The sequence below is a fragment of the Rhincodon typus genome, chromosome 19 (genome assembly GCF_021869965.1).
Source record: "Rhincodon typus isolate 14 chromosome 19, sRhiTyp1.1, whole genome shotgun sequence".
Taxonomy (NCBI): domain Eukaryota; kingdom Metazoa; phylum Chordata; class Chondrichthyes; order Orectolobiformes; family Rhincodontidae; genus Rhincodon; species Rhincodon typus.
Genome location: NC_063350.1, coordinates 7851206 through 7870203, shown reverse-complemented (window position 1 = coordinate 7870203; position 18998 = coordinate 7851206). Strand labels below are relative to the sequence as shown.

General features: G+C 44.3%; 1 protein-coding gene across 1 annotated transcript in view; it reads left to right on the top strand.

Annotated features, from left to right (window-relative positions):
• The window catches only part of LOC109936493 (GTP-binding protein GEM-like), a 78265-nt gene that overhangs the window by 7000 nt on the left and 52267 nt on the right, over positions 1-18998 (top strand). Inside the window, exons 3-4 of the mRNA XM_020535113.2 lie at positions 2993-3069; positions 8176-8380. Of these exons, the coding sequence (XP_020390702.1) occupies positions 2993-3069; positions 8176-8380 (282 nt within the window). The remainder of the gene's footprint in view (positions 1-2992; positions 3070-8175; positions 8381-18998) is intronic.

The window sequence follows — 18998 nt, the reverse complement described above, 5'->3', positions numbered from 1 at the left end:
GAATCTGAGATAACAAGGTGTAGAGCTGAAGAAGGGTCTAGGCCCGAAACGTCAGCTTTCCAGCTCCTCTGATGCTGCTTGGCCTGCTGTGTTCATCCAGCTCTACACCTTGTTATCAATAATAAATCCAATCTGGAATTCAGAAGAAACCTCTCTATCCAGGGTGTGGTGAGAATGTGGAACTCGCTCTCATGGGGAGTGATTGAGGCGAATGGCGAAGATGCATGTAAAAGGAGAAGTTGGATGAACGCATGAGAGCAATTGGTCCAGAAAGTGAGATGAGACAGGGTGGGAGAAGGGTCACATCAGGCTGATGGCTTGTTTCTTTGTTAGAGATTATGTGCAAATTGAACTGCAAATGGTTCTTGATGTTAAGAATTAGAAAGAGAATGCCAATGAGGCAATGAAGGAAGCAGATAAAAGGCCATAAACAAGATGGATATATAGCTGATCCTGCCTGGATATGCTGAAGAATTCAAGCTTCAAGATTCCTGAAGGTTGGAATAGCTGGAGTTTATATATGCACGGCATCTGATCAAGTTCCCAAACCCCATGTGGGTCTAGCTATTGAGAAGTTGCATCTTAGCTGGCTCCAACTAAATGTGTGCTTGTATCACTGTGTATTTAAATATACTCACCTGGAGATGGCTAGGGATTAGGCTGGGCTCAGTGTGATTCCCCCATCACCCCTCCCCCCTGCTTAGTCAGACAGCTCACCCAATGTCGTGTATCACAAATGTAGAGTACAGTACAATACGAAGTAACTGCGGTCTCCACACATTTCAGAAGAGAAGAAGTGAAGAAGGTCAGAAGACCTACCTAATCATGTATGTTGGGAAACCGTAACAGCTTGAGAAGCAGAAAACAACGCAATAGAACCACAAATGACAAGTCCACCACTTTTCACATTGAAAAGTAAAATCCCAAAGTGCCTCTGGTTGGCACGATGAATGAATAGTCATCGAACCAGTGAAGGGGATAGTGGGGGGTTGGGGAAGGATTGCACAAGTGTCTGATGGATGTTAAAAGAGTGTAGGGAGAGCTGGAGAAGCCAAGAGATTTAAGGGAGTCGGGTCCAGAAGGAAGGCACAGTCAACAGCGTAGGGTGGAAGGAGGAGAGAGCAAGAATTTTCTTTTGGAAAATAAAGATTGCACTAAAAGCTGGGAGGAACAGCACAGTGGGAGAGCTCTGCTGTGCTACAGACTTCATGTAATCTGCTGATACTTTCCCCAGTACAAAAGGTCAGGCTTTACTTTGAACTCAAAGCTCCAGAAGTACTGAAACCAGGAATGACAAGGCAATTAAGAACTGCTGGGGGCCCTTTTCCAGCCTAATTTCAGATTGAGTTCTGGAAAATGTTTGAAAACATGAGCTTAGTGTTTGACAGGAGGCATTCCAAGTTAGCCAGCTTTACCATGGGACAGTCCACAGGGAAATTTAGAATTTTAACAATGTGCTAAGCAGAAGTAATTCTGCTTTTCAGAAAGCAAATGCTTTAGAGATTTAGATCCTAATGAATCCGTTAAAAATAAACCTCTGCAGATATCGGAATGTACCATTTCTTAACAGATTTATATGCCTCTTAACTCATATGTAGCAATTCCAAAGTCTAGAAAGATACAAGTGGAAAGACAGCTTATGATAAATTAACAACAGGAGTCTAACTTCCCATCAGTATCCCATTTTACAAAGTAACACATAAAAACATCAAATGATAGAATGGTACAGCACAGAAGGAGGCTATTTGGCCCATCATGTCTGTGCTGCTTCTTTGAAAGAGCTACACAATTAGTCCCACTCCCGTTAATTCCTCACTGCCCTGTAATATTTTTTGCCTCAAGTATTTATCTAAATTCCTTTCGAAAGATATTAAATTTGCTTCCATCTAGCAATGCATTTCAAATCAGCACAAAATACAACAAAAAGCTGCAGGTGTTGGAATCTGAAACAAAAACAGAAAATTCTGGAGAAACTCAATGGATCTAACAGCATCTGTGGAGAGAAAGCAGAGTTAACGTTTAGGATCCAGTGACCCTTCTTCAAAAAGTTTTGAAGAAGGGTCTGAAATATAAGGGGAAAATGTTCCTTCCTATTTACACTTCTCATAATTTTGTGCACCTCAATAAGGTTACCGCAACACCCAAGCATTCTCTGTCCTGAGGAAAATAACCACAGCCTATCTGGTCTGTCTTAACAACTGAAACACTTCAGCCCAGGCAACATCCTGGTGAATCTCTTCTGGCCCTTTTGAGTGCAATCATCTCCTTCCTACAATGTGACAACCAGAACTACACACTCCAGCTGGAGTCTAACTAACATTATACAGAGGTCCGTATAATCTCCCTCCTCTTGCATTCAATACTTTGACTAATAAGGACAAGAGAAGACAAGTACTTTCTAATGTTAGCCAATGAAGTACTTTCTGATGTGTGATTACTGTATTACAACAAACAATGATAGCTTCATGGTCACCATTACTGAAACTAGCATTCTACTCCAGCTATGTCTGTTTGTCTGTTTTAATATTTTCTAATCAACCTGTTCAGAGATGTTATTAAACATCTCTGGAGCAGGTGGGACTTGAACTGGGGCTTCTGGATCAGAGGTAGGGACATTACCAGTCAACCACAAGAGCCCCATTCCAGATATATATTCATTGAATTTAATTTCCATCCGCTGCTATAGTGGGATTTGAACCTGCATCCTCATTGCCTGGGCCCCTGGCTTGCTAGTCCAGGGAAATTTCCACTATGCCCCCACTTCCCTCATAGTCCTGGCTACAGTGCATCGTGGAATTTGCACATATGCAAGATATTAGGGAATATTTTTGAAGCAGTGAGGCTGTGCTGTTTAACAGGTATGGTGTGAAATAATGAGGTGACTGAAGGACCACAGTCAGTGATGCCTCTTTCACACATGGGGACAAATTACATTGATTTTTCACAGTGTTCCCCATATCATTCATTATTTCGTGTTGCTTCTTTATTGCAGAAGACACATATGAACGGACTTTGACTGTTGATGGAGAAGATACAACCTTGATAGTAATGGATACCTGGGGAACTGAGGTAACATCCTTTGCTTCTTTGATTTATTTGGCAGGATGTGGGCTTTGGGCCAGCATTTATCATTCATCTCTTGTTGCCCATGTGAATGCAGTAGAGAGTTCCCTTCTTGAGCTGCTATAGTCCTTGGGGCAAAGGTGCACCAACAAGGCCATTAGGGAGGGAGTTCCAGGATTTTGACCCAATGACGCTGAAGGAACAATGGTGTAGCACTACATCAGGATGGCGTACAGGCCAGAGGGGAAGTTGGAGGTGGTGGTGATCCCGTGCAGCCCTTGTCTCTCCAGCTGGTAGAGGTTGTGTGTTTGGAAGTTGCCTAAAGAATTCTCAGTGAGTTACTGCAGTCCATCTTGTAGATAGTACACGCTGCTGTCGCTGGGTGCGCTGTTGGTGATCGGATTGGTGGACAAGGAACCTGCTTTGTCCTGGATGGTGTCGAGCTTCTTGAGTGTTATTTTCCCTGCACACATCTGAGCACATGCAGATTATTCCATCAGCTTCCCGATGTCCTTAAAACCATCAAGAGTTTTGCTCATCGTATAATTGAGTCCTGTTCTTATATCACTATGTCTCCCCCTTTCTCATCCTCTGACAAAGACAGTTTGTGGCGTTAACTGCTTCCCAAAGCTTTGAATAAATACCACTTTGAAGCAGTGGGACAATTTGTTCACAGCAGGACCGGTCAAGTTAATTTTTCCCTCCTTTGGAACACAGTGGTAGTGTACCTACCTCTGGCCCGCAAGACCCAGGTTCAAGTCCCACCTGCCAAGGAAGTGTGTCACAATATAAAAACAAAACGAAGAACTTCGACAAGGGAGCCTCCAAAATGTCCACGTTCTTCCTCAACCAAGGATTCCCCAGCACCATTGTTGACAGGGCCCTCAACTGGGCTCAACCCATCTCCTGCACTTCGGCTGTCATTCCCTGTCTTCCCTCCCACAACGGCGATATGGTTTCCCTTGTCCTTACCTACCATCCCATCAGGATCCACATGCAGAGGATCATTCGTTGCCATTTCTGCCACCTCCTGCGAGATGCTACCACCAGATATATATTCCCCTCCCCTCCCTCGTCCGTCTTCCACACCATTCCCTGCAGGGCACCCTGGTCCATTCCTCCTTCACTCTCAACATCCCTCCCCCCATAGCCTCACGGGACCTTCTCCTGCAATCACCAAAGGTGTAACATTTGCCAATTTACCTCCTCCCTTCCCAGTGTCCAAGGGCCCAAACACGCCTTCCAGGTGAAGCAGCACTTTACCTGCGCTTTCCAGAATCTCCTCTACATTGGGGAACGAAGCGTAGACAGACCTATGCTTTGCTCGCAAAAAAGACCCTGAGCTTCCAGTTGCCTGCCACTTCAACACACCACCCTGTTCCCTAGCCAATATCTCTGTCTCTGGCTTGCTGCAGTGTTCCAGCGAATCTCAGCGCAAGCTGGAAGAACAACATCTCATTTTCCGCTTGGGGACCCTGCAGCCCCCTCTGGACTCAATATCGAGTTCAATAATTTTAGGGCCTGAACTCTCCCATGTCCTAGCCCCCACACATGAGGCCTTGTTATCACATGGTCTGCCATTACACACTACCTATTGTTAGTCACTAACAGTCTCCTTTAACAGCTCTCTACCCTCCTAGTCAGATCGTTATAAACTCCTTTGCCTGTCCAACTATTCTTCTCTCTCTTTGGGCTCTATCCCCACCTCGTTTACTCCTTAACCCCTGCCCCCACTCTATCTTCTGCATAAAAACCAACATTCTCCTAGCTACCATCAGTTGTGAGGAAGGGTCATCAGACCCGAAACATTAACTGATTTCTCTTCACAGATATTGGCAGACCTGCTGAGCTTTTCCAGCAATTTCTGTTTTTGTTTCGGATTTACGGCATCCACAGTTCTTTCGGTTTTTAAAGAACTGCAGCAGCTGGAAGTCGGAATTGAAAGCAGGAATTGCTGGAAAGGCTCAGCAAGTCTGGCAGCATCTATTGAGAGAAAAACAGAGTTAACGTTTCTAATCCAGTGACCCTTCTTCAGAACTGATATGAAATGTTAACTTTGATTTCTCGTCACAGTTGCTGCCAGACCTGCTGAGAATTTCCAGCAATTTCTGTTTTTGTTTCTGATTTGAAGCATCCGCAGTCCTTTCAGTTTTTATTTAGTATTTAACTCGCTGCCACTTGTCTTTTAGTCATGCCTCCCTCGAAGTAGTACTGCTGCCTTCTTCAGAACCTGCCTTTGGCCCAGACCCCTTAATTGCTTTACTTACTAAAATTAACCAATCTCAGATTTAAATTTAACAACTAATCCTACATCCACTGCTGTTTGTGGAAGAGAGTTCCAAACCTCTACCATCCCCTGTGTGTGTGTAGAAGCGCTTCCTAACATCTCTCCTGAATTGTCTGGCCCTAATTCTCAGATTATTCCCCCACTATGTTCAGTTTGTAAGCAGAGAAATGAATTTTTAAAATATCGTCACCCAGTCTGATGTGGCGGCTTCCTATTTGCTCGTTCAACAATGCGAAGACAGGTTTTACAAAAAAAAATGCAAGTTGTCTTTTAGATTACGAGGCAGAAGCTGTATAGGCAGCAAAGGGAATGTACACACAGGACTGACTTAATGGAAAGGGATCATCTCCAAAGCACTGGTTGTGGTTCTGGGACCCGGTATCTGACTGAATGGACGGAGGATTTCCATTGAGTACAATTTACTCTGATTTTCTTTCGTTCGGTTTTTAAAGAAATCGGAATTGAAAGCAGAAATTGCTGGAAAGGCTCAGCAAGTCTGGCAGCATCTATTGAGAGAAAAACAGAGTTAACGTTTCTAATCCAGCGACCCTTCTTCAGAACCGATATGAAACATTAATTCTGTTGCTCTCTCCACAGATGCTGCCAGACCTGCTGAGTTTCTCCAACAACTTCTGTTTTTATGTGTCACAACATTTTTGAACAAGTTGACCAAAATACCTGTTCCCTGTCCTCTTGCTTGTTCCACTGATTTTTCAGTTCAGGTCAGGAACTCCAATAGCCCATTCCTTTTATGCCCTATCAAGCCACTTGTTACTATGTCCCACAGGCAGCTGTCTGTACTGTTTTAATATAGACATGTAACAAGGAGAACTCTACTGATAAATACCACACTTTTTGTCTCACAGTCATCAGGACAAGACTGTCAGTGCTGAGTGCAACAACACAATTTATACTGTATGACAAGAGAGTGCTGATCCATTGGCATGTGTCTTTTTCCAGCAATAGTCACATTCTGTTCAATCAAATGACTGTTTAAAGAGGCAAACGTGCAGCCTTTTTTCTTGGAGCGAAATGAGATTTGGAGGTTGCCAACTTCCAATGCCATATATCACCTAGACTTGAAATGTTGGCTTGCTTTCTCTCCATGGATGCTGCCTGAACTTGCTGTGATTTTCAGCATTTTTTTTTCAGCACCAGAAGTACACTGGTTACCATATTGGACCAGTGATGCATCCTGAAAGACCTTTAGCTGTGCTTGTGATATGTTTGGGATTCCAACATTTCTGAGAGGGTGTCACAGAATTGTTACAGTGCAGAAGGAAACCATTTGGCTCATCTTGCCTGGAAACTGCTGAATCTTCTGCCTTTATCCCATGCCCCTGGGTACTATTTTTGTCCCAATGCCCTCTCATGCCTGAGTTGAACCTGCCTCCATCACATTTCCAGGCAGTGCTTTCCAGACCTTAACTACATGCTTTGTGAGAAAGGGTTTTTTCTCACATTATCCTTACTTTGTTTGCGTGTCGCTTTAAATCTGTGCCCTCTTGTTCCTTTTTTGCTTTTACCAATGGGAACAGCTTCTCTTTGTCTGCTCATGATTTTGAAAACCTCTATCAAATCTCCTCTCAGCCTTCATTTCTCCAAGGAGAACTGTCCCAACTTCTTCAATCTGCCATCACCGCTGAAGTTTCTCAATCCTAGAACATGCTTGTAACTTTTGAATTGTGTCAGAGAAACATATCCGACTATAAATTCGATATCCATGTTTACACTGTCAAGGGTGGTTTCGGGATCATGGAGGTGTGTATCTGTTCACACACATTGTGATGCAACAGAGTACCTGCCTAATGGGTTCCACGTCAGGGTTTTGACAAAACGGACCAGGAGAAAGAAGGAGTAAATTACTCAGAGATGGTAAGAACTGCCAATGCTGGAGTCTGAGATAACACATTGTGGAGCTGGAGGAACACAGCAGGCCAGGCAGCATCAGAGGAGCAGGACAGCTGATGTTTTGGATCGGGACCCTTCTTCAGAAATTTCTGACGAAGGGTCCTGACCCGAAACATCAACTTTCCTGCTAGTGGAATGCTGCCTGGCCTGCTGTGTTCCTCCGGCTCCACGCTGTGTTATCTAGGAGTAAATTACTGTTGGAATCTATACTGAAAACAAATGGTGGGGTTCACATCAAGTCAGGCAGCATCCATGGAGAGAAAGCAAGCTAACATTTTGAGCCTGGATGACTCTTCATCAGAGCTGAAGTGTGGAGGGGGCAGCATTGATAGGGTTGGGGTGTGGTGGAGTGCGGAGTGCTGTGGGGAGAAAGGGTGTTGATAGCTCAGATTAAGTGATCGGAATGTGAGAATGGCTGGACAATGGTGTGTCTTACTGTCAGACTGGAGCGAACAGATAGTCCCACTGGGGATGGGGGGAGAAGGGAGAGAGAGGACATGGTGACAGAGAATGTAACAAGTAAAGCTAAAAGAAAGGGAAGGAATGGGAGTGGGTTCATAATTTGAAGGTGTTGAACTCAATATTAAGCCCAGAAGGCTATAAAGTGCCTAGTCTGAAGATGAGACGTTGTTCCTCCAGTTTGCGCTGTGATTCACTGGAGCACTGCAGCATGCTGAGGACAGATCAGTGGGCGTGCAGAAGAAAGAATTTCCACTGACAGGACGGCCAGTAACCAGAGGACATAGAGGAGGGGATGAGAGGAGATGTCTGAAACACAGCGATGCCGTTGAGATCTGGAGCTGAATGCCTGAAAGGATGGTAGAAGCAAATACAGCAATAACTTGGGAATTAGATAAATGTGGACGCAAATTGTTGCGTGTAGTTTTTAACCACTCGATCTTTTCCCTCTCCAGGGTGACGAGCCATGGGTTCAGGATTACTGTATGCAGGTGGGCAATGCTTACATCATTGTCTACTCCATCACCGACCGGTCCAGCTTCGAAAGTGCCTCAGAGCTTCGTATCCAGCTTCGGAGAATGCGGCAGGCCGAAAACATCCCCATCATCTTAGTGGGGAACAAGAGTGACCTGGTTCGATGTCGCGAGGTCTCAGTTGAGGGTAATTTCTACATCTGGCATGTGCACTCAAATACAGGACGACCACCAGTATCATACTGGTGCACCCCAACCTGACCCACTCCAGGCACTTCAGTCAATTCTAAGTATGTTCGTGGCCCAGTCACTATACAAGTGCAACTAAGTGGCTGCTTCCTGTTTGTTTCCAAATGCATTGTGATCCGAGAAATCCACTCCATCCCTGCTCACTCCCGTTTTGTGGAACTTTATTTCTGGTCACAACAACAACTTGTATTTATATGGCACTTTTGGCATGGTTAAAAAGAATGCCCCAAATCATTTATATTCTATATTCACTTACGGGATGTGGGCGTTGCTGGCTGGGCAGAATTTATTGCCCATCCCTTGTTACCCCTTGAGAAGGTGGTTGTGAGATGCCTTCTTAAACCGTTGTAGTCCACCTGCTGTGGGTTGACCCACAATGCCATTAGGGAGGGAATTCCAGGATTTTGACCCAGCGACAGTAAAGGAACGGTAATATATTTCCAAATCAGGCTGGTGAGTGGCTTGGAGGGGAAGGATGATTTGGAGGGTGATCAAACAGCGTTTGACACGTTCATTTTTAGCTTTTAAAAACAGAAGGAAGTGGTTAAAGAGGTTTACAGGTGTAGAGGTATAGGGAAGGCATTCCAGAAGTTAGGGCTTGAGAATTTCAGTTCCATTCCAGAATTTTAATTAACTGCATTTCAACGCTACCCCCTGCTCCCCACCACAACCCCAAAAAAATTTTTAATTGATTTCCCGTGGACCTTTCACAAAATACCTCATTTGAGAAAGACATTAGTTCCATTTCTGGTCTGGTATACCAGCAGATCTAGACAAACAGTCAAGAGAACATGTGTTCCAATCTTTTGATTGGCAATTAGTAACCTTGAATTCAAAATGTTGCCATCACTAAGACTGAGCTCGAAATTGCCAAATTGTTGTGCAAATCTGACTGGTTCATAAACACATCTAAGAGGAAGAAAAGCTTCCATCATCAACTCACCCGACCTACATTTGATTTCAGTCCCTCACCAGCTGCCTCTGAACCAGCCGCTTGAAGAAAAGCCCATCATCACTCCTTCAGGGTGTCAAGGCAACCCTCCCAGCGAGGTCTACCTTCTGAGAATGAGCTTTTAATCAGTCTCAACTGATCAGATCTTCACCCTTTCCCCCTCATTCGTTCATGGGATGTAGAAAGATCTCTGGTTAGGCTAGCATTTATCACCCTTCCCTATTTGCCCTCGAATAAATGGATCTTGAATTATTGCAGACCTTGTCATGCCCACAATACTGTCAGAATAGAATCCAAGGATTGTTTTTCCAAGTCAGAAGGTATGTGGCTTGGAAGGCAACTTGCAGGTATATCTACCACCCTTACAGACAGTAATGGTCGTGGGTTAGGAAGCTACCCTCAGAGGAATGTTGGTGAATTGCTGCAATTATTCTCGCCGATAATACACACTGTTGCTACCAGGTATTGGGGATTACGTAGGGGGTGGGGAGCTGATTATTAAAGATGGTAATTGTGGTGCCATTCAAATGCATTGTCCTGATGGTGTTGAGCTTCTTGTGTGTTGCTGGAGCTGCACCCATCCAAGCAGTGGACAATATTCCATCACACTCCTGACTTGTGCTTTGTATATGGTGGACAGGCTTTGGAGAGTCAAGAGGGGAGTTACTCACTGGATTGATCCTAGCCTCTGACCTGCTCTTGTAGCCACTTTTAAATATAGCGAGGCAAGTTTGGTTTCCAATCGATGCTAACCCTTAAGATGTTGATAGTGGGGGATTCAGTGATGGTAACGCATTTGAAAGTCAAGAGCGATGATTAGATTTTCTCTTGAGGGAGATGGTCATCGCCTGGCACTTGTGTGTTGCAAATGTTACTTGCCACTTGTCAACCCAACCGTGGATATTATCCAGATCTTGTTGTATTTGGACATGAATCATATCCGTGTCTGAGGTGCCAGCAATGGTGCTGAAGATTGTGCAATTATCAGTGAACGTCCCCAATTCTGACCTTTTGATGGAGGGAAGCTCATTGATGAAGCAGCTGAAGATAGTTGGGCCTAGGAACTCATGCAGTACTGAGGAACTGATGCAGAGATGCCCTGGAGCTGAGATGACTGACCTCCTTCAACCACAGCCAACCTCCTGTGCTCCAGGTATGACTCCAACCAGCAGAGAGTTTGCCCCCTGATACCCATTGATTCCAGTTTTGCTTGGGCTCTTCGATGCCACACTCCATCAAATACACCTTGTTGCAAAAGTTATGACTCTCTCCTTACCTCTGGAATTCAGCACTTTATCTATGTTGGAACTAAGGGCTGTAATAAGGTCAGGAGCAGAATGACCCTGATGGAACACATGCTGGGCATCAACAAACAGGCAAGTGTCTTTTGACAGCACTTCGCTGATGATTGAATGTAGATGTAGAAGGTGGTAATTAGCTAGGTGGAATCTGTCCTGCTTTTTGTATACAGGACATACCTGGGCAATTGTCTACATTGTCGGGTAGATACCACTGTAGTGATTGTACTGGAACAGCTTGGCTAGGGGAGCAGCAACATCTGGAGTACAAGTCTTCAGTACTATTGCCAAAATGGTATCAGGGCCCATTGCTTTTGCAGTAGCCAGTGCCTTCAGCTGTATCTAAGAGATCACTTGGAGTGAGTCGAATAGGCTGAAGACTGGTATCTGCAATGTTGGGGACCACTTGAGGCGGCCAAGATGGATCATCCACCCAGCACTTCCAGCTGAAGATTGCTGCGAATGCTTCAACCTTGTCTTTTGCACTGATGTGCTGGGCTCTTCCATCAGTAATGATGGGGGTGTTTTTGGACCTCTTGTTCATTGGTTGCGGGTAATTAAACATTTGTAACTGGATCTGCAGGCTTCGAACAGATCTGTTGGCTATGGAATTATTTGGCCCTGTCTCTTGCATGAAATTTCTGCTGTTTGGCAGGCAGGTAGTCCTGTTGTGGAGGCCGACATTTGATTTTTAGGTGCGCCTGGTGGTGGAAGTCCTTTTGTATTCTTCTTTGAACCAGGGTTTATCATAGTTTATCATAGAATCCCTGCAGTGTGGAAACAGGTCCTTCGGCCCAACAATTCCACACCGACCCTCAGAGCATCCCACCCAGACCCACCCCCCTATAACTCACCAAATCTACACATCCCTGAACACTATGGGCAATTTAGCATGGCCAATCCACCTAGCCTGCACATCTTTGGACTGCGGGAGAAAACCAGAGCACCCAGAGGAAACCCATACAGACACGGGGAGAATGTGCAAACTCCACACAGAGGATGGAATCCCTTGGTTTGATGGTAACCGTAGAGTGGGGGATATCCCTGACCATAAGGTTACAGCTTGTTGTTGAATACAGTTCTCCTGCCGGTCCACAGCACCTGGTAAATGCCGATTTTGAGTTGCTAGATCTGTATGAAGTCTGTCTTATTTAGTGTGTCAGTGGTATCCCACCAGACAATGGAGGGTATCCACAATGTGAAGTTGGAACTTCATTGTCACTAAGACCATGTGGTAGTCACCCCTTCTGGTACCGTTGTGGATAGATGTACTTGTCACATTTGTGAGGATATGGTCAAGTGTATCAAAGATACCAAGAACTGCCGATGCTGAGTCAGAGACAACATAGTGTGGAGCTGGAGGAACACAGCAGGTCAGGCAGCATCAGGGGAGCAGGAAAGTTGACCTTTCGGGTCAGGACCCTTCCTCAGAAATGAGGAGGGGGAAGGGAGCTGGGAAATAAATAGAGGAAGGAGAGGTGGGGCTGGGGGAAGGTAGGTGGGATGGTGATGGGTGGATGCAAGAAGGGGGAGGTGTATGTTGCATTTAACCAAACTGGTCAACCTTTTCCCACTGTACTCACCATTTGACCCAAACACAGTGTATCAGAATTATCCCATATTCGCACTCCCCCAATGTTCCCTGTTAGCTGCACAACTCTACAATAACCTGCCACCGCAGAGGCTATGCAAGCATATGAACAAGGAACAAATGTAGGCCACTCTGCCCTTCAAGCCTGCTGCTATTCAGTAAGATCATGGCAAATCCGATTTTAAACTCAACTTTCTATTCATGCTAATCCACGTTAATTTTTTCATCCCCTTGGTAGAATCTATCTACCTCTGCCTTAAAACTATTCAGAGATTTTACATCCACTGCCTTTTGAGGAAGGGATTTCCAAAGCTTCTCAACCCTCTGAGAGGAATTATTTTTATCATCTCTGTCTTAAATGGGCAACCCCTTATTTTTAAACAATGACTGTGACTGCTTGCACAAGTCCGTGCCTCTAAGTTACTAGAGTGCATGACCAGACCAAAAAAAACCTTGAGGAGCATTGACCTTAAATAAGCCAAGATACCTCAAAAGAAGCAAAGTGACCATTGCACTCAGCCCAGTTTTACAAACAGACATCTTTTAATTGTTCCTATAATGATGGGGTGATACAGTGGCTCAGTGGTTAGCACCAGGCTATGGTTAGCACCATAGCTCTAGATTACAACATGTGTGTAAAAGTATATTGCTAAAGCCTCACAGCACCAGGGACCTGGGTTCAATTCCACCCTCAGGTGACTGCCTGGGTAGAGTTTGCACATTCCCCCTACGTCTGAGTTAACAAGGTGTAGAGCTGGATGAACACAGCAGGCCAAGCAGCATCAGAGGAGCAGGAAAGCTGACGTTTCAGGTCTGGACCCTATCTCTCCCCCAATGTTTGTGCAGGTTTTGACTGGGTGCTCTGGTTTCCTCACAGAGTGCACAGATGTGCAGGCTAGGTAGATTAGCCATGCTAAATTGCCTATAGTGACCAGGGATGTGTAGGTTAGGCGGATTAGCCATGGGAGATGTGGGGTTACAGGGATGGGGTGGGTGTGGGATGCTCCTCAGATGGTTTGTGTGGACTCAATGGGTCAAATGGTTTGCTTCCACATGCTAGGGATTCTGAGATCTGCTGGAGTTGCTGGGTCATAACCGAAACGGCTGCAGATCATGGATATTTGTTGTATGCCTATGGGATCTCTTACTTGAGCCAAACATCTTGACACCTAGTTATCTGAACCTAGGTTTATTCATTTTGGGCTTTTCTCCTGCTTCACAAGAATGTACAATGGATGTGATCAAGTAGAAGCTTGTTGCCACAGTTGGAGTTACACAGAGTGCTGAATTTTTTCACTTGTAAGGAACTAAGATGCAGCCTGAATCCAGATTTAGTCAAAAATAGGTTCTAACTGGGTGGCTTCAAACTCTTGGCTGCAAGCAAATTAATTGCTTGTCTATTGACATCATAAACCAGGAATTTAAGCAAAGAATTCTAAGCTCAGTTTTTCCTCAAACAGCTCAAGCATCTACAAAAAAAACAGCTTAAAAATAACTTATCGTCATTCGTGTCGCTTGGGATTTGAAATTATAATTGGCCAATTCATTTGGCGAATTCGAGATGGCATCTGAAACTCAGAATCCATTGAGCACGAGTTCAGGAAATGTCCAGAAACTCCTTCAGCACAATGAAGGAAGTGATTAACATGTTTAAATCTGTGCGAAGGGCCGGTGGGCTAAGGGAGGACAGGATATCAAGCATTCTCCCATTTAGTTATCCTTCTTAGCCTGACTCTTTTTTTTCCTGGAATATAGGCATCACTGGCAAGGCCAGCATTTCTTGCCCTGCTCCTGGAAGGCCTGGTGAAGAAATGGTGCAATTGAGGTGATAGGGGAATGCATCTGCTTAAATTAAGTACTACGAACCTTTCCATCTCCGAAACTCTTGCTGCCGACTGGAAAGGGTTGCAAAAAATTGCAGATGTGTCACCACGTGCACAAATTTGGAATTGTACTTTACAACTTGCTGACTCTACCTATAAGGATAATCCACAACAGGCTCTAGACCATAGGCAAGAAATTGAGTTCAATTAATTACCATTCTAAAATGGCTACCTTGAATTTTATTGTTAGCGTGTGTCAAGACAACTTGTTTGTTTAATGCAGGCGGCTGACATGCAGACATACCATTTAGAAATAGATAAAGCATCTACATACATTTAGGATGTATTCTCTCTAGTGATGAGGCACAAATAAACATAGCCTTTTACTTTTGAGTGCAGTAGAGGTGCATGTTTTTACACCCGTGCTGCATTTAATTTCCTGTGAGTAAGGTGTCTAATCGAAAAATCTCAGAGGTTTTCTGGTGCAGTGGGTAGTGTCCCTATCTCTGAGACTCCGAGGTGGTTTAGGTCCCATTTCAATACTTGATGGCCAAGCAAGGTGCAACACAATGGGCCAAACAGGTTGAATATCAATCTGCACCTTCCAAACCCATGACCTCTACCACCACCCAGCAGGACAAGGACACTACTCGCTATCTGCATTTCCCCTCCAAGCCACGCAGCATCCTGATTTGGAACAATATCACCTTCACTGTTACTGGATCAAAGCTCTGGAACTCCCACCCTGAGAGCAGTGTTTGTATACCTACCGCAGCAGTTCAAGAAGGCAGCTCACCACTAACTCCTCCAGGGCATCTAGAACTCAGCAATAAGTACTGGCTCAGCCAGTGTAACCCAAACCCCATAAACAAATTTAAAGGAAGGAAAATTATTGTGAGCATGAAAAATTTCTGGTCTGCTACATAATGAAAAGAGATTGGAGCCACTATCATAGCTCTAGATTACAACATGCGTGTAAAAGCGTATATTGCTAAAGCAACTCTGGTTCCTTGGGATAACACAGTGTGGAGCTGGAGGAACACAGCAGGCCAGGCAGCACCAGAGGAACGGGAAGGTTGATGTTTCGGATTGGGTTCACACTTTGTTATCTCTGACTCCAGCATCTGCAGTTCTTGCTATCTCAGGTTCCTTGGGGGTTTGATTGGGTCAGTTGGCTAAATGGTCATTGTAGATTGCGTAGGTACCAACAATACGTGTTTCAATTTTGGGATAAATATTAGTTGGCACGCTGAGGAGAACTCCCTGGATCTTTTTTCGTGTAATGTTGTGGGACTTTACCATTGATCATAGATTTAACTTGGTTCAATTCTACAAATATTGTGGCGATGAGAGCAAGTCAAAGGCTGGGAATCCTGTGGCAAGTAACTCATCTCCTGACTCCCCAAAGCCTGTCCACTATCTACAAGTCAGGAGTGTGATGGAATACTCCCCACTTGCCTGGATGGGTGCATCTTCAACAACACTAAAGCAGCTCGACACCATCCAGGACAAAGCAGCCCGCTTGATTGGCACCCATTCCACCATCTTTAACATTCAGTCTCCACCACTATTGCATAGTGGTAGGTTTTCTACAAAATACACTGCAACAACTGACTAAGGGTCTTTCAACAACACCTTTCAAACAAAATCTACCACCTACCATCTATCTACCGCAAGAGTAGCAAATAAATGGGAACACCACCAGTTGTAAGTTCCCCTCCCACCATCCTGACTTGGAAATATGCTACCATCCCTTCACTGTCACTGGGTCAAAATTCTGCAACTCTCTCCTTAATGGTTCCCTGGGGACTGCAGTCGTTCAGAAAGAGAGATTATCACCACCTTCCCCAGGACAACCAGGGATGGGCAGTGAATCCTAGAGACGGTGAAAGTGCACAGGTTTACGAGCCTGAGTGATCACTTGCTGTAACAAAAGACTTGACCTCTTGATCAGGTCTTCTTGTTTTCAGTTGGTCTCATTGTGGTAAATTTCGCTCAAAAATGTAAAAGCATTAACTTCAATGGGAATAAATATTGTGAGATGTAAAACGTGTGATGATTGGCCATCACCTGTTTTATCCACAGTAAAAGTAATTCTTGTGGAATGGTAAACAGCAGCTTCCATGCCGTTTGGGATTTTTGATGCAACCTGTCTAATATTTTGCTGATTAAATTGTCAAAATTATCAGAATCTGTCCACGTTACAGCAGGAACAGGAATGTCATTCAAGTCCTGATTTGGAACCATGACTATCACAGCACAGAATGAGGCCATTCTGCCAATCAAGCCCGTGCTGACCCTTTCAGAATGCCGTCAACTCTGTCCACGCTTCAGCAGTGACCTCAGCTTGTCTGATAGATACTTTGATCTTCACATGTCGGTGAACAATAGAGATGAAAGAGCAGCCCATCCCAACTCATTCATCATTCATCAACCAATTCTAAATTCACATTTTACTAAAATGACCCAGACCTCGTTGTGTTATTACAGTTTAGTTTGAAACAGTCTTCAGAATTTCCTGAAGAAATGAAACGAAAGAACTGCGGATGTTGGAAATCTGAAATGAAAACAGAAATCGTTGGCAGGATCTGTGAAGAGAAAGCAGAGTTAACATTTTTAGGTCCAGTGACCTGAAACTTTCTTAGGAAGTGTCACCGGACCCAAAATATTAACTGTGATTTCTCTCCACAGATGCTGCAAGACCTGCTGAGTTTCTCCAGCAATTTCTGTTTTCATTTCAGAATATTCTGCATAGTTTACCACTTTAAAAATTCAGACAACTCTCAGGTACTTTATTTGCAGGCTGGGAGTCCATGTGTCCCCAAGTAACACCTCCTAACTTAAAGATTTGCAGCAGGAGGTGAGTTTTGTGGCTCTTTTTTGCAACATTTGTGGAAGAAAGGCTCAGTTTCACATTTCTACCTTGGAGGTACAGCCTAGATCCTTTTACCTCAACCCTCACATAATTGCTGAGTTAGATATTGATCTAGCTGCTTTTTTGAGACAGTCTTCAGTTAAATGGCAGCAAAAGCTGCAGTCTATGGGAGGACACACCTCATTCCCAAGTGGCTGAGTCTCACTTACCACATCAACGAATTGCATTTATGTAGCAACTGTAGCAGAATGGGATGTCCCAAGGCACTTCATGGGGACCCTGTAAAAGAAAATATGGCACAAATATTAGGTCAGATGCAACGTTCCCTCTAAATTTTCATCCTCTAAATTCACTACACAGCTGCAGTTTCTGGATTGATTGATTCATTCATTCATTCATTGTGATGTGTACCCAAGTACAGTGAAAAACTTTGTTTGCGAGCAGTGCAGCCAGATCATAGTAAGCAAGGACGTACAGACCATAGAGTGATTAAAAACCTTGAACAGAATACGTACAGGTTACAACGCACAGGACATGTGCTAGACAAGATCAGCATTATTTGAAGTTAGAGAGTCCATTCATTAGTCTAATAACGGCAGGGAAGAAGCTGTTCTTGAACCTGGTGGTGTGTGTGTTTGTTCCAGTTTCGGTATTTTCTGCCTGATGGAAGAGGTTGTAGGAGAGCACTACCAGGCCGGGATGGGTCTTTGATGATGTTGATGAGTCACGTAAATGGAAGGAGAGGTTATTCGGCAGCAAGGTGACTGACCCCATGGGGCTTCCCATTGATAGTGCGGCCATGCAACTTAGAGGGAACATTGGTCAGATAACCAAAATCTTGAGGTAGTTTTTAAGCAGTGTCATAAAGGGCCACGGCAAGATGGAGAGGCTGGGAGATGTAGAGAAAGAGCTTTGGAGCTCAGGACCTAGGTAGCTGAAAGCATGGCCACCACTCAATGAACAGTTAAAATCCAGGAGACACAAAAGGCCAGATTGGAGATAACACAGTGTGGAGCTGGAGGAACACAGCAGGGCAGGCCAGGCAGCATCAGAGGAGCAGGAAAACTGACGTTTCAGAAATTTCTGAAGAAAGGTCCCGACCTGAAATGTTAACTTTCCTGCTCCTTTGATGCTGCCTGGCCTGCTGTGTTCCTCCAGCTCCACACTGTGCTATCTCTGACTCCAGCATCGGCAGTTCTTACTATCTCTAGGCCAGAATTGGAGGAGTGCAGGTATCTCAGTCAGCATTAGAGAGAGACGGAGTGGGAAAGGTCCTGGGGGATTTGAAAACAATGTTAAAAACAGGACCATTGGAAGTCAGTCAGTGCAGCAGTGATAGAAACAGGAGGTAGTGCGAGTTAAGGTACAAGTTTTAGATGAGCATAAGTTTAGGGGGATAGAAAGTGGGAGACTATTCAGCCAGGAGTGCACTGGAATAAAAACAGAAATTGCTGAAAAAGCTCAGCAGGTCTGGCAGCATCTGTGGAGAGAAATCAGAGTTAACGTTTCACTCGACATGGAAATAAGGTAAATGCATATGCATGTAACTGCGATACTTTCACAACTTTCTCATACCATATCAGGAAGGGGAATATTCCATCAATTAATTCTGTTTCTCTCTCCACGGATGCTGTGAGATCTGCTGAGTTTTTCTCGCATTTTCTATTTTCATTTACGATCTCCAGCAACTGCAGTATGTTCATGTTATTTTATCATTTTTAGAAGTTTTCAGTTTTTTAAAATTTAAGAGATCATACCTCAAATCATCAAACATGTTAAAGCAAAGAGCATCCAACTTTTTTTTATGACCTGGAGGCTAGAAATTTTCAAGCAACTGACAAACTTCAAGCTTCGAACAGCAATTAACCTTTTAGTGAACCTCAGGATATCAGAATACTTTATGTTAAACCCAGATGTGCCTTAGCAGTAAAACAATCTACTGTGTATTGTATAGCGTGGTGTTCCTGTTGTTGTAAAACAGCATAAAGGGTCTGTAATTTTAGTGTTATTTGATTTG